At 44.5% G+C, this 19,070-nt stretch overlaps 1 protein-coding gene and 1 pseudogene across 1 annotated transcript in view; both read left to right on the top strand.

Moving 5' to 3' along the window:
• The first annotated feature begins 11,033 nt into the window (after positions 1 to 11,033).
• LOC142454470 (glyceraldehyde-3-phosphate dehydrogenase-like) lies at positions 11,034 to 12,034 on the top strand (annotated as a pseudogene).
• Positions 12,035 to 15,847: 3,813 nt separating this feature from the next.
• Positions 15,848 to 19,070, top strand: part of FAM149A (family with sequence similarity 149 member A) — a 51,813-nt gene continuing 48,590 nt past the window's right edge. Inside the window, exons 1-2 of the mRNA XM_075556793.1 lie at positions 15,848 to 16,335; positions 16,390 to 16,539. Coding sequence (XP_075412908.1) covers positions 15,848 to 16,335; positions 16,390 to 16,539 — 638 coding nt within the window. The remainder of the gene's footprint in view (positions 16,336 to 16,389; positions 16,540 to 19,070) is intronic.

Below are 19,070 nucleotides of genomic sequence, written 5' to 3'. Positions count from 1 at the left end.
AGGTACAAGGAATCATTTTGCTTAGTGAAGAAGGGGCCATCCAGTGTCATTTATTTAACATTGCCCAGTGATGCAAATGTCTACCTTAGATAATTAGTAAAAGATTATGTAATAGAACATGAAGGGTGCCGTTGGGAAAATGTAAGGAAACAGAAATTAAGAACTTAAAAATTACTTCTTGAAATATATAGGCAGAAGTAGGTTGGTGGTGTCTGAGACTGCAGAGGGAATGAGGAATTAATGCCAATTGACACTGGAACTTTCGTGGGGAGTGAGAAGAATTCTCTAGAACTATATGATTATTGCACAACTAAATTAACTAAAATTAACTGAATTAACTAAATTAACTAAAATCATTGAATTGTACACTTAAATTTGGCAAATATATGGCATATTTACTACAAAAATAAAATTATTAAATATGATATTCATTGACCCTCTATATTAAGTCCCTTAAGGTACAATAAGATATAAGATAAAGTTACAGGAAATTAAGTTAAAGAAATTAACAACAATAAAAGAAAAACCCACCTACTGCCATCGTGTCATTCTGACTCATAGTGACCCTACACGACAGGGTAGAACTTCCCCATTGTGCTTCTGAGACTAACTCTTTATGGGGGTAGAAAGATTCACCTTTCTCCCCAAAAAGCAACTGGTGGTTTTGAACTGCTAATCTTGAAGTTAGAAGCCCAACAGGTAACCACTACCCCCCCTCCCCGTCCCCTGCCAGGGCTCTCTGGAGTTAGAGTAGGAAGGGATTGTCAAAGATCCACAGGAGGGGCTGCATCCAACACAATCAGACCCTCCCACGTTGGGTAGGGTTTTAGTGAAGGAGGAAGGTCACCACATGAACAGTGAGATGGAAAATAGGGAGGGAGAAATAAATGTGATATTGACAGATAGCAGAGGGTGGGAGCATGTGGCAGAGAGGATGGCAAAGTCACTTATTCTCTCAATATCTTGAAGCTGTTATTTTATGGATTTGATTTAGTAAAACCATGAATTGTAAAACATCCCTCCTTGACTTTGTGACTTAGGTAAGTGGCAGCTAGTTAAAGAGAAAATAAGGCATGACTTCATAATCCTGCCAGATTTACAGTTGAATCTCAAGAAATGAAAAGAGCTGTGCAGCACATAGTTTTTTCCAAGAAAAATAAATCTATACAAAAAGAGTACAGGATGGCAATCAATTGATGTTTAGTTATTTCTTCCATTAGGCAATGCCGCCAGTTGTCTCGGATTCCAGATCAGACAACCCATGTGTGTTCAAGTAGAGCTGTGCTCACGGATTTGAAAGGCTGATTCCCCACCCCCACCCCCACCCCCAAACCATTCCAATCACATTAACCATTTCCCCATCCAGGGACCCCAAAGTGATTGCAAGAGACTTAATGCCATCAAACAAACAGTGCGACACACTGTCTAGGATATTTGGGAACTGAGAGGCACACAGGTAAACTTCTTTGGCCACTTGTGTAAGATTCCAACGCTTTTCTTTAAAAACAAAACAAGATCCCTTCCCGAAACTAGGAAACAAATGACTATTTTGGTTTTGTTTTGACAAGAATGCCTTAACAGTATCAGTGTCTTCCAACTACACCCATCCAAAACACAGCTGCGGTTGAACAAGCTGAGTTTGTTTCTCATTGCAGCAAGAACACACACCATGGGGAACCATGTTGTAGCTCAGTAAGAAGGTATTTTTTTAAAAATTCCAGACTGGATGCTATCTATAGGCAAGGAGAACTGGATTAGGATAACATTTTAGTTGGAAAGGAAGTAGTGGTAGATTTGTAGTCAATTAATACAGGCCTTCTAATCATATTTCTTATGCGATGTATTATAATTGTGGACTCTATGCCTCTGGTTATAATTCCGTTTTGGAAGGTTTTCTGTATTATATAAAGGACAGGGTTAGGGTGGGACTAACAGGAGCCTTGGTGGCACAGCGGTTGTACATGCGGATACTAACCTCAAGTTCAGCCGTTTGAAACCACCAACTTCGCTGTAAGAGAAAGATGAGGCTTTCTACTCCCAACAGAATTCTCAAACCACAGAACAATATCAAGTTTACTTGCATGTGATAACAATGGTATTGTTTCATAGTTTGATCATTCTGTGGGTCACCTTTCTTTGGAATGGGTACATATATGCCATCTCTTCCAGTCAATTGGCCAAGTAGCTGTCTTCCAAACTCTCTAGGAAAATCAGTGAGTGCTGCCAGTGCTTCATTAACTTGGAGAAACATTTAAAAGAGTAGCCATCAGATCCTGGAGCCTTGTTTTTGGCTAATGCTTTCAATGTGGTTTGAACTTCCTTCAGCACCATTGGCTCTTGCTCACATGCTACCTCCTGAAATGGTAAAAGGTCAACGAATTGCTTTTGGTCCAGCAACTCTGTTTCTTCCCATCTTCTTTTGAAGCTTGCTGCATCATTCAATATTTTTCCCATAGAATCTTTCAATATTGAAACTTGAGGCTTGAATAATTTTTTTGAGTTCTTTCAGTGTAAGATAAGCTGATTGAAACACCAAGATACTTAGGAAAAGAAATGTTTTTAGTTTATGGCCAAATTAGGACAGGGTAGGAATTCAGGTAGGAGAGCTGGGACAGAGGGCACAGATACCACCACTTCGTCCTCTACTTCTCTTTGTTGGGTCACACGGCTGAAACATGGCTGCTCAACAGTTCAGCGACGCCTCTCTCATGTGACGGGAGTCCAAATGAGAGCTTTAGTCTCAGGAGAGTTCTCCGATAAGCAGTGGTCCCCTGCTTGGCAGGACCCATGAGATCAACCTGGGTAGATTAGTAGAAAGAGTAGTTTTCTCAAAAGAAATGAATCCAAGAAGCCAGTTGCCATTGAATCGGACCACATTCATAGTGACCCCATGGGTGACAGGGTAGAGCCATCAGCACAGAGTTTTCAATGATGGATTTTCAGATGTAGATCTCTAAATCCTTTGAAACATGGCAGCTGAGAACATTAGCTCAGGACTCTCCTTCAACTATGTAAGGGTTATTCCCTAAAGACAGAAAGCCTGGGCAAACAAAAACAAGACTTTCCCACCACATTGGACACGTGTAACTGGTTTAGTGAACAAGCTGGACACAGTAGGTATAAACAGAAATGTATGCCACCCTAGATAATAAAAATGGCGATTTCACTTCAAAATCACATAGCCCCAATCCAGTAGTAACAACCAAAGTCCAAATTCTTATCCAAAGGACCCACTTCATTTCTCCAGCGGGGACCTGCATAGACCAGCAGGAGTCCCCATTAATAAGGGTAGTTAGTGTCTTGACTTGTTTTCTCTCTCCTCACTTGGCTTGCTCGTCCACTTGCTGGCTCTTACTCTACAAACCTCCACCACGTCCAAGGTCAGAAGGTGGAAGAAAGAAGAGGAAAAGGACGCAGCAGTTTTCTCTTGGCTGGAATTGGTGCAATCTGGTGTCACAATGGTCAATGGCATCTACTTTTTTCATGGGGACTTAACTGATTCTTCAGAGATTCAGTATATTCCCTTGAATCCCAACTCACAGGCTGAACACACAACTCACCTGGAAATTCCTTCGGTGGTTGCCTATCACCCAATTAAATGAACGCAAGGCTTTCCATTACCCTAGTTCAACTTGGTTTTCCAAACATATCTCCCATTACTGCCGTACAACTCTAAAGTATTGGTTAGTTTGCCCAAACTATGTTTTTTAAACACTGATCTTGCAGTGCAATTTCCTCTAAAAATATCTTCTGGCAAGTAAATTTGGGGAGTACTTTGTATATAAGCTCACTATTCAGAGACACGCAATGCATATCAGCATATTAAACGATATAAGAGGTGCTGCTCTAAAGAAAACTAACTTTTATTACTGAGGTGTTTCCTACACTCATTTGCATATAAAACACACTGGGGAACCAGTTACCAAGATCTACATATAACCTACTCTCTGGGGGACCGACAACAGAAAAATGGGTGAAGGGAGATGTTGGGTACTATAAGACATGACAAAATAATAATAATTTATAAATTATCAAGGGTTGATGAGAGGGAGGGGGAGGGAGGGGAAATAATAAGGAGCTGATACCAAGGGCTCAAGTAGAAAGCAGGTGTTTTGAGAATGATGATGGCAACAAATGTGCAAATGTGCTGGACACAATGGAAGTATGCATGGATTGTGAGAAGCATTGTATGAGCCCCCCAAAATGATTAAAATAACCCACACAACTCACTAGGAAATTGTTAATAATATGCTGCTGAATATGTCTTCTGTATATACAGTTTGGGAAGCACTCTAAATAAATTTACTATTTTTGTTCTTGTTACATTCTCCAAGAAATCTCCTCTTTCCATTTTTAACCACTCCGAACCCCTAACTTACCTTCCATTGCCTTCCCCTCCACTTTTCTGCCGCTAAGCAAAAGTTCCAACTGAACCCCATCCCTGTTAGCACATTTCTTTGGCCAGAATGTCAGTAACATTCACCGTCACAAACAGTTAATACACTTGACTGTGAATCCAAAGGTAGGAAATCCAAGCCCTCTCAGTCACCCTGGAAGACAGATCTGACAATCTAACTCCTTGCCTTTGCATACTTCCATATATGTAATGTAGCTCTGTTTTTATTGATATGCTTTTCTTGGCTAAATTTTGCACGCTGTTAAAGGAATAGGTCCCAGTATCCACTTCTAGGAGCCTTCCTGAACCCTCTTCCTCTTAGGTTGACTTAGAAGCCTATTTCAAATGCTTTTGGATAGGAAGAGCTTGATCTCTTAAGTGGGAATGGCCCTAATCACTGAAGAGTAGAACCTGAAGACTCTCTGTGGCTGGTACAGGAATCAGTACAAACAAGTAGAGGTGGTCTTGGAGGGAGCTCTCAGGCCATGTCTTCTTAGTATGCTTATTTTTTGAGTGATGCTTACCCTTCTTCACTGCAGAGGGGTTTTCAGAATTATTCTTCTGCTCAGGTTGTTTTGGTGTAAAGCTGTCACAACACAGAGAGGCACTGTATCAGAGATTTGAGCTTTCCTCAGAGAAAACATGCTACCTGTGCAGTGGTAAGAAACAAAGGGTCCCTCTTCCTGGTCCAGAAGCTTAGTGGGTTGGCAGCCTCTTGTGGAGTAGTGCTCACTGGTGTCTCCTGTGATAGGTCTCCCCTTGAAGTGTGTGTGCTTTCAGGTTCTAGTCCCAACTGAGAAAGAACAGAACAAGCCAGGCTGGCCCCTTGGCACATTCACAATCTTGTTAGTTAACATGTGATGTTGGAACCACTATTGTTGAGTTACTATTAAATTGGCTCTGACTCACGGTAACCCCAGACACCAGAGGATCTCCCTGTTGCGATTCAGTTTTACTGGCTGGCTTTCAAAAGTAGATCGCCAGTTATCTCTTGTCTATCTTAGTCTGGAAGCATCACTAAACATTGGTTTGACCTGATAGCCACGTGTACCTTGGCTCTGTAATAGGATTTGAGGTTGGGAAATGAGTGCTCTCCTACTTTGTTCTTCTGCATCTTTCATCTCCAAGTAAAGTTAGTGATTAGCTTTTCCATCTTTTTAAAGAACGATGCTGGGCTCTGGGTCAGAACTGTTTATAGGTTGCTGTGGTTAGTGTCACATGCTCACAATGTTTGTTTACTCTTTCAACCCATGACCATAGAACATTCTTCCATGTATGTAGGCTGTTTGGGGTTTCTTATAGTAGCATTTTGTAGGGTGGTTTTTTTTTTTCTGTACAAGTCTTGGGTTTCTCTGATGAGCTTTATTCCTAAGTATTTCATATTTTATGGCTATCATAACAGAATGATTGTTCCTGACTTCCTTTCCAGAGCGTTCTTCATTTGTATACAGGAATCCAATCTATTTTTCGACATTGCTTTTGTGCCTTGTCGCATTGCTGAAACATATGGTTCCAGTCATATGGACTCAACTCTTGTTGAGTCTGCGGTTTTCCCCAGATACGTTCACTGCATCTTCAATTAAAGAGAGCTTTACGTCACCTTTGCCGATTTGGATGCCTTCGTTTCCTTGTTAGTGGTCTAATCGTTCTGGATAAGAGTTCCAGGACAACATTGAGTATCATCAGTGATAAAGGCCAGGCTTCTCCTTCTAACCCCTGAGTGATTGTGTGGATATGCCCTTTACTGTGTGGAAGGTTTCCCGTCTTTTGCTGTGACGGTGAGTGGGAAGGGCGTCAATGTGACCCTGGCCCACTAGGTGTAGGTATCAGAGGTGTGAGAGCGGCTGGGTCATGTGGAGAGAGTGAGGATGGGGATTGGAGACATTTCTCATCAACAGTGGGTTATCGAGAGCTATAATGGGTCTACCGCTCTTGTGTCCTGCTTCCTTTTATGGTTTATCAAGAAAGCGAGGGAGAAAAAGAAGAGAGAAAAAAGACTCCAATCCCGTGGACTCTATCACGTACTGACCCGAGCACTCGAGGGTCGCAGTCTCTTTAGTTCCCAGTGGCCACTCAACATGCAGACGTGTGGGCTGGCAGCCTCTCCAGGCTCCAGGGGGCAGAGGGGAAGCCCTGCCTGTCCGCCCCATTCTCGGACTGCATTAGCGGCCACGGCACTGTGGAGGGCGGCAGCGTCGGGAGTCAACACAGTACGGTGAGACCAGGTTAGTCTTCCATTCGGCCGGTGCTGCAAAGCCCCTGCGCGTGGTTGGACCCCCATACTGTCCTGCCGTTCACCTCACGTGGCTTCTTGGTCCGCTTGATTGCTTGTGGGCTCTGTCCTTTATTTTCTGTCGGTTTTTTGTTGCAGAGGGTTGATGCGTCACGTAGGGCTAGCCCACCACCATTCTAAAAGCTGTTCTTCTCTCGCTGCTTTCCCTAACTTCAATGTTTTTATGCAAACAGGAAATGATCGTTGTTAATTACTATGGCAGCATAAACTTGATCTTTAGAAACACGGAAAGAAGGTGCTTCATTAGCTCCTTGCCTGACTTAAAGTAAACTGATGGCAGTCATTCCCTGAAGGTATGGCCATTAAAATAAAAATTTTAAACACCTAAATCCCACCTATAGATGATCATTATGAGTTTCTCTCCATCGTGCTCTTTTTGTGTGTGTGTGGGCAGGGGGGTGGGGGGTGAGGGGGCAGGTGGGGGGTGGGGGTGGGGGTGCTTGTTTTCTTCACAGGGGCCTTCATTTGTTTCCATTTAAAAGCCAGAACTTTAAACATATCATTTATAACCTATATGGAAATTGAAACAACTGAACAAAATTTAAACAAAAGTGTTACAAAATCAAACCCAGGACCATCAAACTGATTCTGACTTATAGCAACCCTTCCAGCTATAATTCTTTTGAGAGCAGACAGCCTCTTCCTCCAAAGCAGGTATTGTATTTGAGCCACTGACCTTGTAGGTAGCAAAGATTTTAACCAGCAGTGCTCCCAGGGCTCCTAATGTGCTATCAGTCGATGCAAAATCTGTATACTTAATAGCCATCATGTGTTGCAAGGTCTTTGTCTCTGAGTCCAGTCCTTGCCTTTTAGGAGATTTTGTTTAGTGACGTTTTCCTTGTTGAAAGCATGAGTGATTAACATCAATCTATCTGTGATATGAGTAGGATTAAGTGCACAGCATTAAGTAGAGATACAATAGTTTATTATTTAAAACATTCTATAAAGATTGAAACAAAGATGAATACAAACAAAGGGAACGTAATATTTTCTTCCAGTATCCACTGCCGAAGCCAAATTAGTTACACAGAATTTCAGATAAAGAGAGATCAGGATCCCAGAGAATTGACATCATGTGCTGTTGAGAGTAAACACAGTGAATGATATCAGCATTACCATCAGGACTGTGAGCACAACCATCAGTTTTATTTTTTTATTTTAGGGGCGGGTTTGTTTTGTTTTGTTTTTAAATACGATCAGTTTTAATAATGGGGCCTTGTACAACTCTTATCACAATCCATACATCCATCCATTGTATGTCAAGCACATTTGTACATGTGTTGCCCTCATCTTTCTCAAATCTTCTTATTTTCTTGATAAACAGTTTAGTCTTCCTTCTTCTCATTATAATGATCCCTGGTGGCCCTGTTGGGTATACATTAGACTGCTAACCACAAAGTCTGAAGTTCAAAGCCACTCCTCAGGAAAAAGATTTGACTATCTGCTCCCACAAAGATTTAAAGTCACGGACTCACTATATTGGGTTGCTATGACTCAAAAATGGAGGATTGAGTACTCTTTCCATTATGGAATTAACAGAAATTATTATTTTCCCTAAATTAAGCACATGTCACTTAATATGTAGTCCAAATCTCTTTGATATATTTTGCTTTTAAGGTTATGTACATAAAAATCTTTTCCAGTAGGAATTAATTTTTATGAGTTCCTGAGAATGTCAGGACTATTTAATTTATACGAGCACTTATTTGTCATTGAACTCGTCAGAGTAAGATCTTGAGAGGAATATTAAAATACCATTCAATGATAGGAAAATATTGCATTTTCATAAGCCTGTCTTGATACACCAAGCAAAATACACAGTCCACCCTTTCCACACGCACCTTTCAAATAGGCAAATTCATGTAAAATGTTCTCAAAGCAACTACTGTAATGATTTGTTTCCTTAAGAAGACAAAGGAATGAGGTCTCAGCAGAGGTGGATTAAGAGGCCTGCTGAGTAATTTCTCAGATAACTAAGCATCTGCTTGGCTGGAATGCAGTTGTTAAGGAGCCAAGAGCTGTTAATTATACATAAATCCACAAAAATATGCTACTTACTCATTATAACAGTTAAGTCACTTATAGTCTTAAACGTTTGCCTGTGCAAACAGGTAGCATCTGAGATGGGCACAGATGCCTCCATCTGGATTTCCTTTCCACAGTTGCAGTGTTAATACTTAGAGAACCAGACACTATTCTAAGTTTGTGTATATTATTGGCTTTAATCCTCACTGTATTTTTAAAAACAGTTTTATTGGGAAATAATTGACATATGGTATAATTCAGTAGTTCAATTATTCAATCATAGCAAGGAGAATTGTACCATCACCCGCACATCAAACACTTTTTCTTTTCTACATTTTCTTTTGGGGGCTCAGACAACTCACAATCTATAAATCCATCCATGTGTCAAGCACATTTGTACATATGTTGCATCATCATTTTCAAAGCATTTTCTTTCTACTTGATCCTTTGTTATCAGCTCCTCATTTCCCCCCTCCCTGCATCTCCCTCTTTGCCTCCCTCATGAACCCTTGATAATTTATTAATTATTATTTTTTCATGTCTTGCACTATCTGATGTCTCCCTTTACCCCCTTGTCTGTTGTCCATCCCCCTGGGAGGGGGTTATAGGTAGGTCATTGTGATTGGTTACCCTTTTCTCCCCCACTTTCCCCTTACCCTCCTTTTATGACTATTCTCAATATTGATCCCAAGGAGATTTTTTGTCCTGTATTCCCTGTGCTTCCAGCTCTTATCTGTACCCATGTACATGCTCTGGTCTAGCCAGATTTGTAAGGTTGAATTGGAGTCATGATAGTGGGGGGGGGGGGTGACGGAGTGGGGAGGAAGCATTAACGAACCAGAGGAAAACTGTATGTTTCTTTGGTGCTCTACTGCACCATGACTGACCCATCTCCCAACTCTACTGTAAGGGGATGTCCAATTGCCTACAGATTGGCTTTGGGTTTCCATTCCGCACTCCCCTCCCCCCCTTCCCCACCCATTCACATTATGATTTTTTTACTCTGGGTCTTTTCACATAAATATTTTAGAACATTCTCTCTCCCTTGGTTAAATCACCTCCAAGATAAGTTATGCAATCACAATCCATTCCATATCCCCCCACCCCCCTACCCCGTCTTCCCCACCCACTCTGAGATCCCTTACCCTCCCCATCATTTACCTCCACCCCTTGGATCAGTTATTCTCAGTAGGCATCCACTCCTCCTGTGCTTCATAGCTGCAAGACCCAACAGAAAACAATAAAACACAAATTCGCACTAAGGTGGTAAGACTGAAAACATGATAGTACACAGACAATGATGCAAATAATGTATAGGAGGGGATAGACCCCCAACAACATTCAAAAAGCCAGGTAAGAAATTTCTGTGATGGAACCAGTAAGAGATACTTGCACCCAGAACATGCTCAGGTCCCGTCTATAGGGTGGTCAGCTGGCCAAGTATCAAGGTCGATCCAGCATAATCAAGATGACAGTGATTTCTGCAAGGTCGTAAGAGATAACCCCCTCAGGGCCAATAATGTGAGTAACAATACCAGGAGGGTATGGGGAAGGTGGGGTAGAAAAGGGGAACCGATCACAGTGATCGACTTATAATCCCCTCCCAGGGGGACAGAAAACAAAAAAGTGGGTGAAGGGAGACAGTGGACAGTGTAAGGCATGAAAAAATAATAATTTATAAATTATCAAGGGTTCATGAGGGAAAGCGGGTGGGGGAGGGGGAAATGAGCTGATACCAAAGGCTCAAGTATAAAGCAAATGTTTTGAGAATGATGATGGCAACGAATGTTCAAAACGCCTGACACAATGGATGGATGGATGGATTGCGATAAGAGTTGTCCAAGCCCCCTATAAAATGATTTAAAAAAAACAAGTGTATCTGGTAAAGCCCAGTTCATCCCTCACTGTAGTTTACATTACCACTGTTGCTTTAATTTTATAGATAAGGAAACTAAAGAACAGAGATTACCTGACTACCCAAGGTCACATATCTACTATTTGATGAAGATTTTTTATTCCAGTTAATTCGACTTCAAAGTCTGAACTCAATAAAAATCAACAAAATACTATGACATATGACGGTCAGAGTAATGTAGAATTTTAAGTGTTGAATGTAAGATGCTCTATCAGAACCTCTTTAATAATAGCATTTAAAGTGATGAATGAATGCTTAGTGTATGGTTTGTATGCACAGCATAAAATGAATTTGAAGTTGTCATTTTAATTAGATAAAAGTAGATAGGCTCTCTGCTCCCCCTCGTGTGACAGGCAGCCGCCTCTTCCTGTTCCGTGCAGTCCCAGCCGCATCTCAAAGACATGATGTTGAAGGTAGGAGTGAATGGATTCAGCCACATTGGGCGCCCCATCACCATAGCTGTTTTCCACTCTAGCAAAGTGGAGATTATTACCATCAATGACCCCTTCATTGATCTGAGCTATCTGGTCTACATGTTCCAGTATGATTCCACCCATGGCAAGTTCAATGGCACCATCAAGGCTGAGAACAGGAAGCTTATCATCAATGGAAAGTCCATCTCCATCTTCCAGGAGGGAGATCCTACCAACATCAAGTGTGGTGAGGCTGGTGCCCAGTATGTTGTACAGTCCAGCGGTGTCTTCACAACCCTAGAGAAGACTGAGGTTCACTTGAAGGATGGTGCCATACGGTGATCATCTCTGCCCCTTCTGTCAACGTCCCCATGTTTGTGATGGCCACGGACTACAAGAAATATGACAACTCCCTCATGATTGTCAGCAATGCCTCCTGCACTACCAACTACTTGGCCCCCCTGGCCAAGGTCATCCAGGACAACATTGGCATGGTGGAGGGCCTTATAACCAAAGTCCAGGTCATTGTGCCACCCAGAAGATAGTGGATGACCTCTCTGGGAAACACTGGTGCTACAGCCATGGGGCTGGTGAGAACCCCATCCCCACATCTACTGGTGCTGCCAAGGCTGTGGGCAAGGTTATCCCGGAGCTGAATGGGAAACTCGCTGCATGAACTTCTGTGTCCCCACCCCCCCAGTATGTCGGTCGTGGATCTCGCCTGCCATCTGGAGAAAGCTGTGAAGTATGATGACATCAAGAAAATGGTGAAGCAGGCATCCGATGGCCCCCTAGAGGGCATCCTGGGCTACACTGAGGACCAGGGTGTCTCCTGTGACTTCAACAACAGTGACACCCACTCGTCCACCTTTGATGCTGGGGATGGCATTGCCCTCCAAGACCACTTTGTCAAGCTCATTTCCCGGTATGACAATGAATTCGGCTACAACAGAGTGGTAGACATTATGGTCCACATGGCCTCCAAGGAGTAAGAGCTCTCTTGGACCACCAGCCCCAGCAACAGCACAGAGGAAGAGAGGCCCTCAGCTTCTGGGGCTTTCAACTCGATCCCCCAACACACTGAGAATATTCCATCCAGATCCCTTGAAGGAAGGGGAGGGGCTTAGAAGCTGACATTGTCTTGCACCATCAATAAAGTGCACTGTACCCAGAAAATGAGATAGTAAAACTCTTAGTTTTTATTCTATAATAGAATCGACATTGCTGTACAGATACTGTTACCCAACAGACTTTAGATCCCTGATTTTGCTGAGCTAACAAATGAAGAGAACGCGGTCCCCCTCTGACAGTGGAGCAGCACCAAGATTTCAGAGCATGGTAGTTCCACATACTCATGTTGAAAATCGGCGTAAGGGTAGGAAGAGCTAGTTCTGGCCACTGAAACTCCATGGGGACTCATCCCGAGTAGTGTCTGGAAAGTAGATTGTCCCTTAATGAGAGAGAGACCATACTGCCCTTTGTTTCCAGTGTAGTTATTTGAAGGAACAAAGTGTTGGTGCTGAGGATGTCAAGTTGGGCCCACAAAGGGAGAAGCTGTAACAGCGGTGAATGGTCAAAAAGGGAGAATCGTCTGGGGTCCCTGCTGACTGTTATAATTGCGCAATTGACTCCACAGTCCACCAAGGGATAGGACCTCCAAGCGGTTCTTCATAAGGATCTATGGACTCAATGATTGCCTTGCATTAGTCAAACGTCTTAAGTGTTTTTACTGTCGATCTGGGAAACAATGAATTGTGACCTTTTACTCTGTGAGACGCTTAGCCTCTTGAACGCTTTAACTACTGTTAGTGAAAGTTTCTCCACTTCATTGTCTGGTCTCTCACACTTTCTACTTGCCCTGAACCTACCATTATAAGCAGTCAACAAACTCATAGTCTATTAATAATCTCTGTGATCTAAAGCTGGTTTCCCATCAGTTGAAATGATTGGATTTTTAGTGATTAAACAGTTTTCCCTCAGTAGAATCTAGGGCTTTTAATCAAATTGGAGAAAATTTTCACAAGGTTTTATGGAGGTATTCTCTCTTGTTATATTTTATCATGAAAAAGAAGTCATACACAACAAGTACTATTAATTAAGTTGGAACTAAATCAAGCTACCAATTTCTTCCAGATCTCTTAACCTGACTATTCATCAATGTAACCCAGTGTCACATGTATTAAAAACTAACATCTACTCAGAGAGTACCAGGTGCTGCAGATCCAATTATATCAACATGTTGATTAATGTAACTGGCTCAAGTACCGTTATTTGAGGTAGATATGTAGTTGAAGGAACCAATGCACAGAGAAAGCCTTAGTGTCGCTAAGTGGTAGAGACAGACTACATACCTAGATCTCTTGGCTCCGCAGTCCAAGTTGCTTCGTAAATATCTATTGATTCAGTGAATGCCTTTCATCATTCAAACATTTGAAGTATTTTTATAATAAAATGTGACAATTTTTTTTTTAGAATTTCAGGCCTTAGTATCATGCTAAGTGAGGCAACCTATTTACACAGATGAATTACACAGATAATTTGTTTTAACTTTCATGCTTAACATAGCACTTCTTCACAGCAACATGGCCACAACTTCCTACCTTTGTCTTAGAAACATAGCCAAAGGTTTTTGTAAATATCAGGAAAACAATTAATCAAAATGCTTATTAAGCAACATAAGCAGAATTTAACTACAGACAGAATGGCTTGTTATCATTAATGAAGTGCATCTAAAACCAGCATTGCCATTTGAAAAACGATTTATTGTATTTCCTTTTATGCTATTAACTTCCTTGAGCCGGGCCATGTGGCACGGCATCTGAGGCTCATGTTGGGAGAATCGCACTTTGCTGGTAATTAACACAGAAGCCTAGTAGCATCTAATATCTGCCTGAAAGACTGTTGACGGATGAACAATGAGCATACAAGATCCAGCATCTTGATCAGAATTGCTTATCATGTTTGCAACATAGTCCAGTTTCAAAGGAGTTTCTAACAAAGGGATCAGTCATTCATTCATTGTTCCTTCTTCTTTCCGAGCCTGACAGGTGCGATTGCTACATCCACTACCAACACTGAAACTCGAGCTTTCCCTTCTGTGATTATCTTGTCAATCTGCTTGTAGAATTTCCACAATAATGATATGAAATTGATGATCCCATGTTGTAGAGTCTCTCTCTCTCTCAACTCAGTGACTCATATGCTCTTGTGATTCCCGTCACAAAAAGGGTCCTGGGAGTGCTTGTTGTCAGTAGTTGGATGCAGAGAAGGGACCGTGACAGGGCAGGGGTGTTACAGCCGAAGGTCAGTGAACCAGTCTTTGTGTACAAGAAATCTCAAAGGATAACGTTACCGTGGAAACTTACAATATGTAGAATCCAGTTTGATGACTCCCAAAAGACTAAAATACAAAAGCTGAATGTTTATTTATTCGATCTTGTATCACTGCCCCCAGAAAAGATATCTCCAGAGATCAAAAGAGAAATTCTCCTGTAAACGTTAATGGATGAACAGTGTCAACACAGGACGTTTTAACCGGCTCAAAACTGACTCCATACCCTTCCAGACCTTCACACCCATATGCTTCTCCTTTCAAAGAGATGGAGTAAAATGCAATTTAGTTTGCTTAATGAAACAAACACAAACAAGCAAGGGATCCTCTGTCTTTCATACTTCTCTCTTGGCTGTGAGTTTCAGTTCCACAGCCTCCCGGTTCTCTGTGGTAGCTGATTAGCCACCTTGCGTTTGAATTTCACTATTGTAACTCCCAGAGGCCAAACTCCTTGCCAAGTTTGTGAATGGATTACCTTGATGTTGTTCCCATAGCCAAGCATGTTCCTCTTATCAGAAGAACAATTAGTCAAACTGTTGATTATCAATGGAAGTAGAATTTAATCACATAGAAAATGGCTTGTCATCACTATGAAGTCTATCTGAAATACATTACCTTAAAAGTGACAGACTTGGAGCGTGACACTGGGGTGGGGGAACGAATGTCCGCTGCTGTTTCCGGATTACGAACCTGTGTACACCTTTTTAGTCACTCCGCATCTGACCAGAGAGCTGGCCATTCGATACCCCCCCGCCCCCGCCCCCGACTCTAGCAGGCTTGCCTTTGTCAGACTAGATACATTTGAGAACATGTTGGAGGCAGGAAAATCCTCCCCACAACGGTGCCCAAATTCCTGGCCACTCAGCCAAGAACTTGGCGAATTGGGTGAACCCCTAGACTGATGGGGGCATGGTGGGTTGGGGACTGTCTCTTTAAGGTTTGATTCTAGGAGGGGAGTTTGTATCTATTCTGGGCGCCGCCCTGAGCTGCAGTCTGGGGCCCAATTAGCAGGGAGCTCAGCAGGGTTTTTGTTTAGCTTAGCAACCGCCAGCGCGGTCCCGGGGGCCCTGGGGGTGGCTCGGCCAAGGCCACGGTCTCCACTCTAAGCCCGGGGCGGCGCTGGAAGCTCCAGCCCCTCTCTCACGGCTGCAGACCCTCGTCCCTGGGCACAGGGGGGGTTGCCCCGCACGGAGGGCCCGGGGCCGCTTTCCACGCCGACAGACGGGCATCAGGGAAGGTCAGTCCCGAGTGGCGCGGGACCCGAGGCTCCAGGTGAGGCTCTTCCAGTGGCCAGAGAAGCACAGGTGCCTGCAGTCTCCGGGGCTGCACGGCGCCTGGGGGCCCTGGGACCGCTGTCCCGCGCCCAGGGCCACAGAGCCCCTACCCTGCGGGCGGCGGTGGATGGAGCCCGGCCGCTGGGCCCACGGTGGTGTTGAGGTTCGGGCCGCCGAGGGGACATTTGCAACGTGGAGGCATGAAGGTCGCCGTGTTGGACCTCGGATCTCTCTTTGCCAAAATCTTCAAGACCTCGACGGCGCCACCCGCGGCTCCCTCGCCGGTCCCCTCCTCCGGCCACGCCGACGGGGCCGCGTCCGCGGGGCCGGCGGGCACCCCCCTTGACCCTGCCCGGAGCACCGCCCCGACCCTCACCCTCTTCCCCGCCCTGGTGCCCGGCTCCCCCGCGGGCCCTCGAGAAGCCCCCGCCCCGCTCCCGCGCGTGCTCACCGCCTCCTACCCCCGGGTCCCGGCCGCCAGCCGCGCCGCTGCCAACGCAGTGGGGGCTCCCCTCTCGCTACCCAGTAGTCCCAGAGCGGCCAAAGGCCAGCTCCTGCCGCTGCCCCTGCCCTTGCCCTTGCCCCTGCCCCTGCTCCCCGCCGGCGGTGGCAGTGCCTCGGGCTCCCCCGCTCACGTCGCGGGGCTGGCGCGGGCGCCCCCGGGGCCCGGCGGGGTCTGGGCCGCGCTGCCGTCCATCCCGGGAGCCGGGGGCCGCAGCGGCTGCAGCAGTTTAACCGCAAGCCCCCGGAGCGTCCACCAGCCTGGTTGCAGAGAGCGCGACCCCGACCCTGGCGCACCGCCCAGCACTGGGCCCAAAACCCTGTTCTTCACCTTGCCGGACATTGGCGAGGAGTGGGCCTCGGACAGCGAACCCGAGGACGGCAGAGAAGCGTGAGTAAGCTCAGCGCCCAGGAATGTCGGGTTTTCGGGAGGATCCGCCACTCCGCCGCCGCCTGCCACACCCCCTAGAAACCCTCCTGTTTGCAATAATGCCCAGGAAAACAGGACACTTTCCTCTTCGTTTCCTAGGGTCTTTATTCCCTTGGCTTCTCTGGTCTTTGCAAATAAAAACTGTCTGTGAGATGCTTCTGCTCCGTTTTCTCAGTTAATTGTTTGCTGTGGACCTGCAGAGACAGAGGAGACCGACCACCAGGCCTCGAAAGGACAGGGGGACAAAATGTAGGTTGCGTTCTAGTTGAACTAGGTACTTTGATCTTTTTTAAGTCTGGTTGACTCAAGGAGCCCCCAACCCCCTTTCTCTGCGGCAGATTTGGCAGGTGTGCAGAGCAACCTAATACACAGGCTGGCAGCTAGGATGTAAGAAGGCCTGACACAGTAACCTCCTACTTTCCAAAGAGGGATCTTAACTCTTATCCCCGCGGGAAGGCTTTCCTTTGTGAGACAGCTGGCTCATTTACATATCTATAACATCATCTGACACAATAGGATTGTAAAGCACAGGACTCAGACTCAATTGACTCTCCAGCAGGGGATCTGTGTTTTGTTTGGTTTTTGTAACATGCATGCGATCCTAGAGTTCTTAGAGTGCCCTGAGGTACTCACTTCACTGAAACGGTTTTACTGGCAATAGGAGCATAGGTTCCTACACACACACACACACACACACACGCACACACACACACACGCACACACACACACACGCACGCACGCACGAGCCTTTCTCCAAAAGGAAGAATGAGAACACTTCTGGTATAAAATGTATATTTTAAAACTAAGGTGATATTTTTCCCCAATGAGAGCACACACATATAAGTGCATTTTTTCCTTTTTTAAATCGTTTTATTAGGGACTCATACAACTCTTATCACAATCCATACCCATACGTACTTCAATTGTGTAAAGCACATTTGTACATTCATTACCCTCATCATTCTCAAAACATTTGCTCTCCGCCTAAGCCCCTGGCATCAGCTCCTCATTTTTCCCCTTCCTCCCCATAAGTGCATATTTAAAAACCTTCCTCTCTTCCTGCTGACTCTACAGAGGGGGAAAAAATATAAACTGATCAAAGGCAGATCAGAGGGACAATTCACAGGAGTTTCTGAATCGTAACCTCGTGATGAAACAGTTACTAACCCTAATAACTAGGTAGTTTTAATTGATCCCACACACTTTGGACATGAGGGGTCAGTTCCTTCATTGAGATAATATATAATGTCCTTCAACAAAATGATAATGAGTTCTCTAAAGCAGGGGTGTCAAACTGGTGGCCCCAGAGGTAATTTTTTGTGGCCCACATTGCTCTGAAATAAAATGAAAATAGAAAAAACTTGTTATGAAAAAAATAGCACTTAGGGGAGATCGAGGCAATACCGTACACACAATTCCCGTGCTACATTTTATTTCAGAGCATCATGGGCCACCAAAAATTACCTCCTGGGCCGCAGGCTGCCAGGTTGACACCCTGCTCTAAAGTGAACCAGGCACATATGTAAACCACAGATACACGAATGCATTTTGAGCTTGCATCCAGTTGTAGCCCCAATCGAGGAACAATGTTCTTCGATTAGTTCTATGACATGGCCCCACTCACTATCTATTCTAAAAGAGATCACTGAAGATGTGGGTGCTAGTGAAGAGGATACTTGGTGCCCAGCTACAAAGAAAGAATAGCATCTGGGGTCTTTACAGGCTTGTCCCAAAATAAGCAGCCATCAAAGTGTGGTGGCAATGAAATCCGCTTGGAAGAAGCACACCTGCCTATGTGATCCAAAAATTGTAAATTACAAAATCCAAACCCAGAGGAGAGAATGGTATTAGAGCTCAAGTTAGAGCACCTGGTTTGCAGGCTGTAGATGACAGTGAAAGTCCAACACCCATTCACAGATTCCCCCAAGAGGAGTAAGCCTCTGCCCAATCTGCCTGTGGGTCAGAGACGGGAAGCACCTCATTATCAGACAGCGTCCACAGCAGTTGTCCTTAGGTCAAAATGTGGTACCACCTCGTCACTTATCTCCCTCTTGGCCCAAGATATAATTGCTCTAGCTTTTAATATTTTCTTTGTGTTTGATTGAGGTTGTTTCTTTTGTTTCATTCTGTCGTTGTTGGGCCCTTGTTTGCATTCTTTCTTGATTTTGTATGCTTTCTGTGTATGGAACTCAACACCACCTGGGCTAGTCGACCCAATGGGGACATGACAGGGAGGCTGGAGGGAAATGGAGGGCTCACCACAAGTACAAAGAGAAAGTTGTCCTGGCATTGATGGTGGTGGCCTAATTCTTATGAACTGAGCTATTGAAATGCAGAGTATGGGGATGGTATGTCGGTGTGGGGGCAAGTCCGTGGAGAAGGACTTCATGCTTGGTAAAGTTGAGTGACAGAGGAAAGCCTTCACGTGGTCCGGATTGGCATGGCTGCAACCATGTGCTCCAACCAAAGGACGGTGAAGGTGCCTCAGCACC

This window comes from Tenrec ecaudatus, chromosome 8 (assembly GCF_050624435.1).
Source record: "Tenrec ecaudatus isolate mTenEca1 chromosome 8, mTenEca1.hap1, whole genome shotgun sequence".
NCBI lineage: Eukaryota > Metazoa > Chordata > Mammalia > Afrosoricida > Tenrecidae > Tenrec > Tenrec ecaudatus.
Note: the sequence above shows the minus strand (reverse complement) of the source record. Positions and strands in the feature narration are given on the sequence as shown.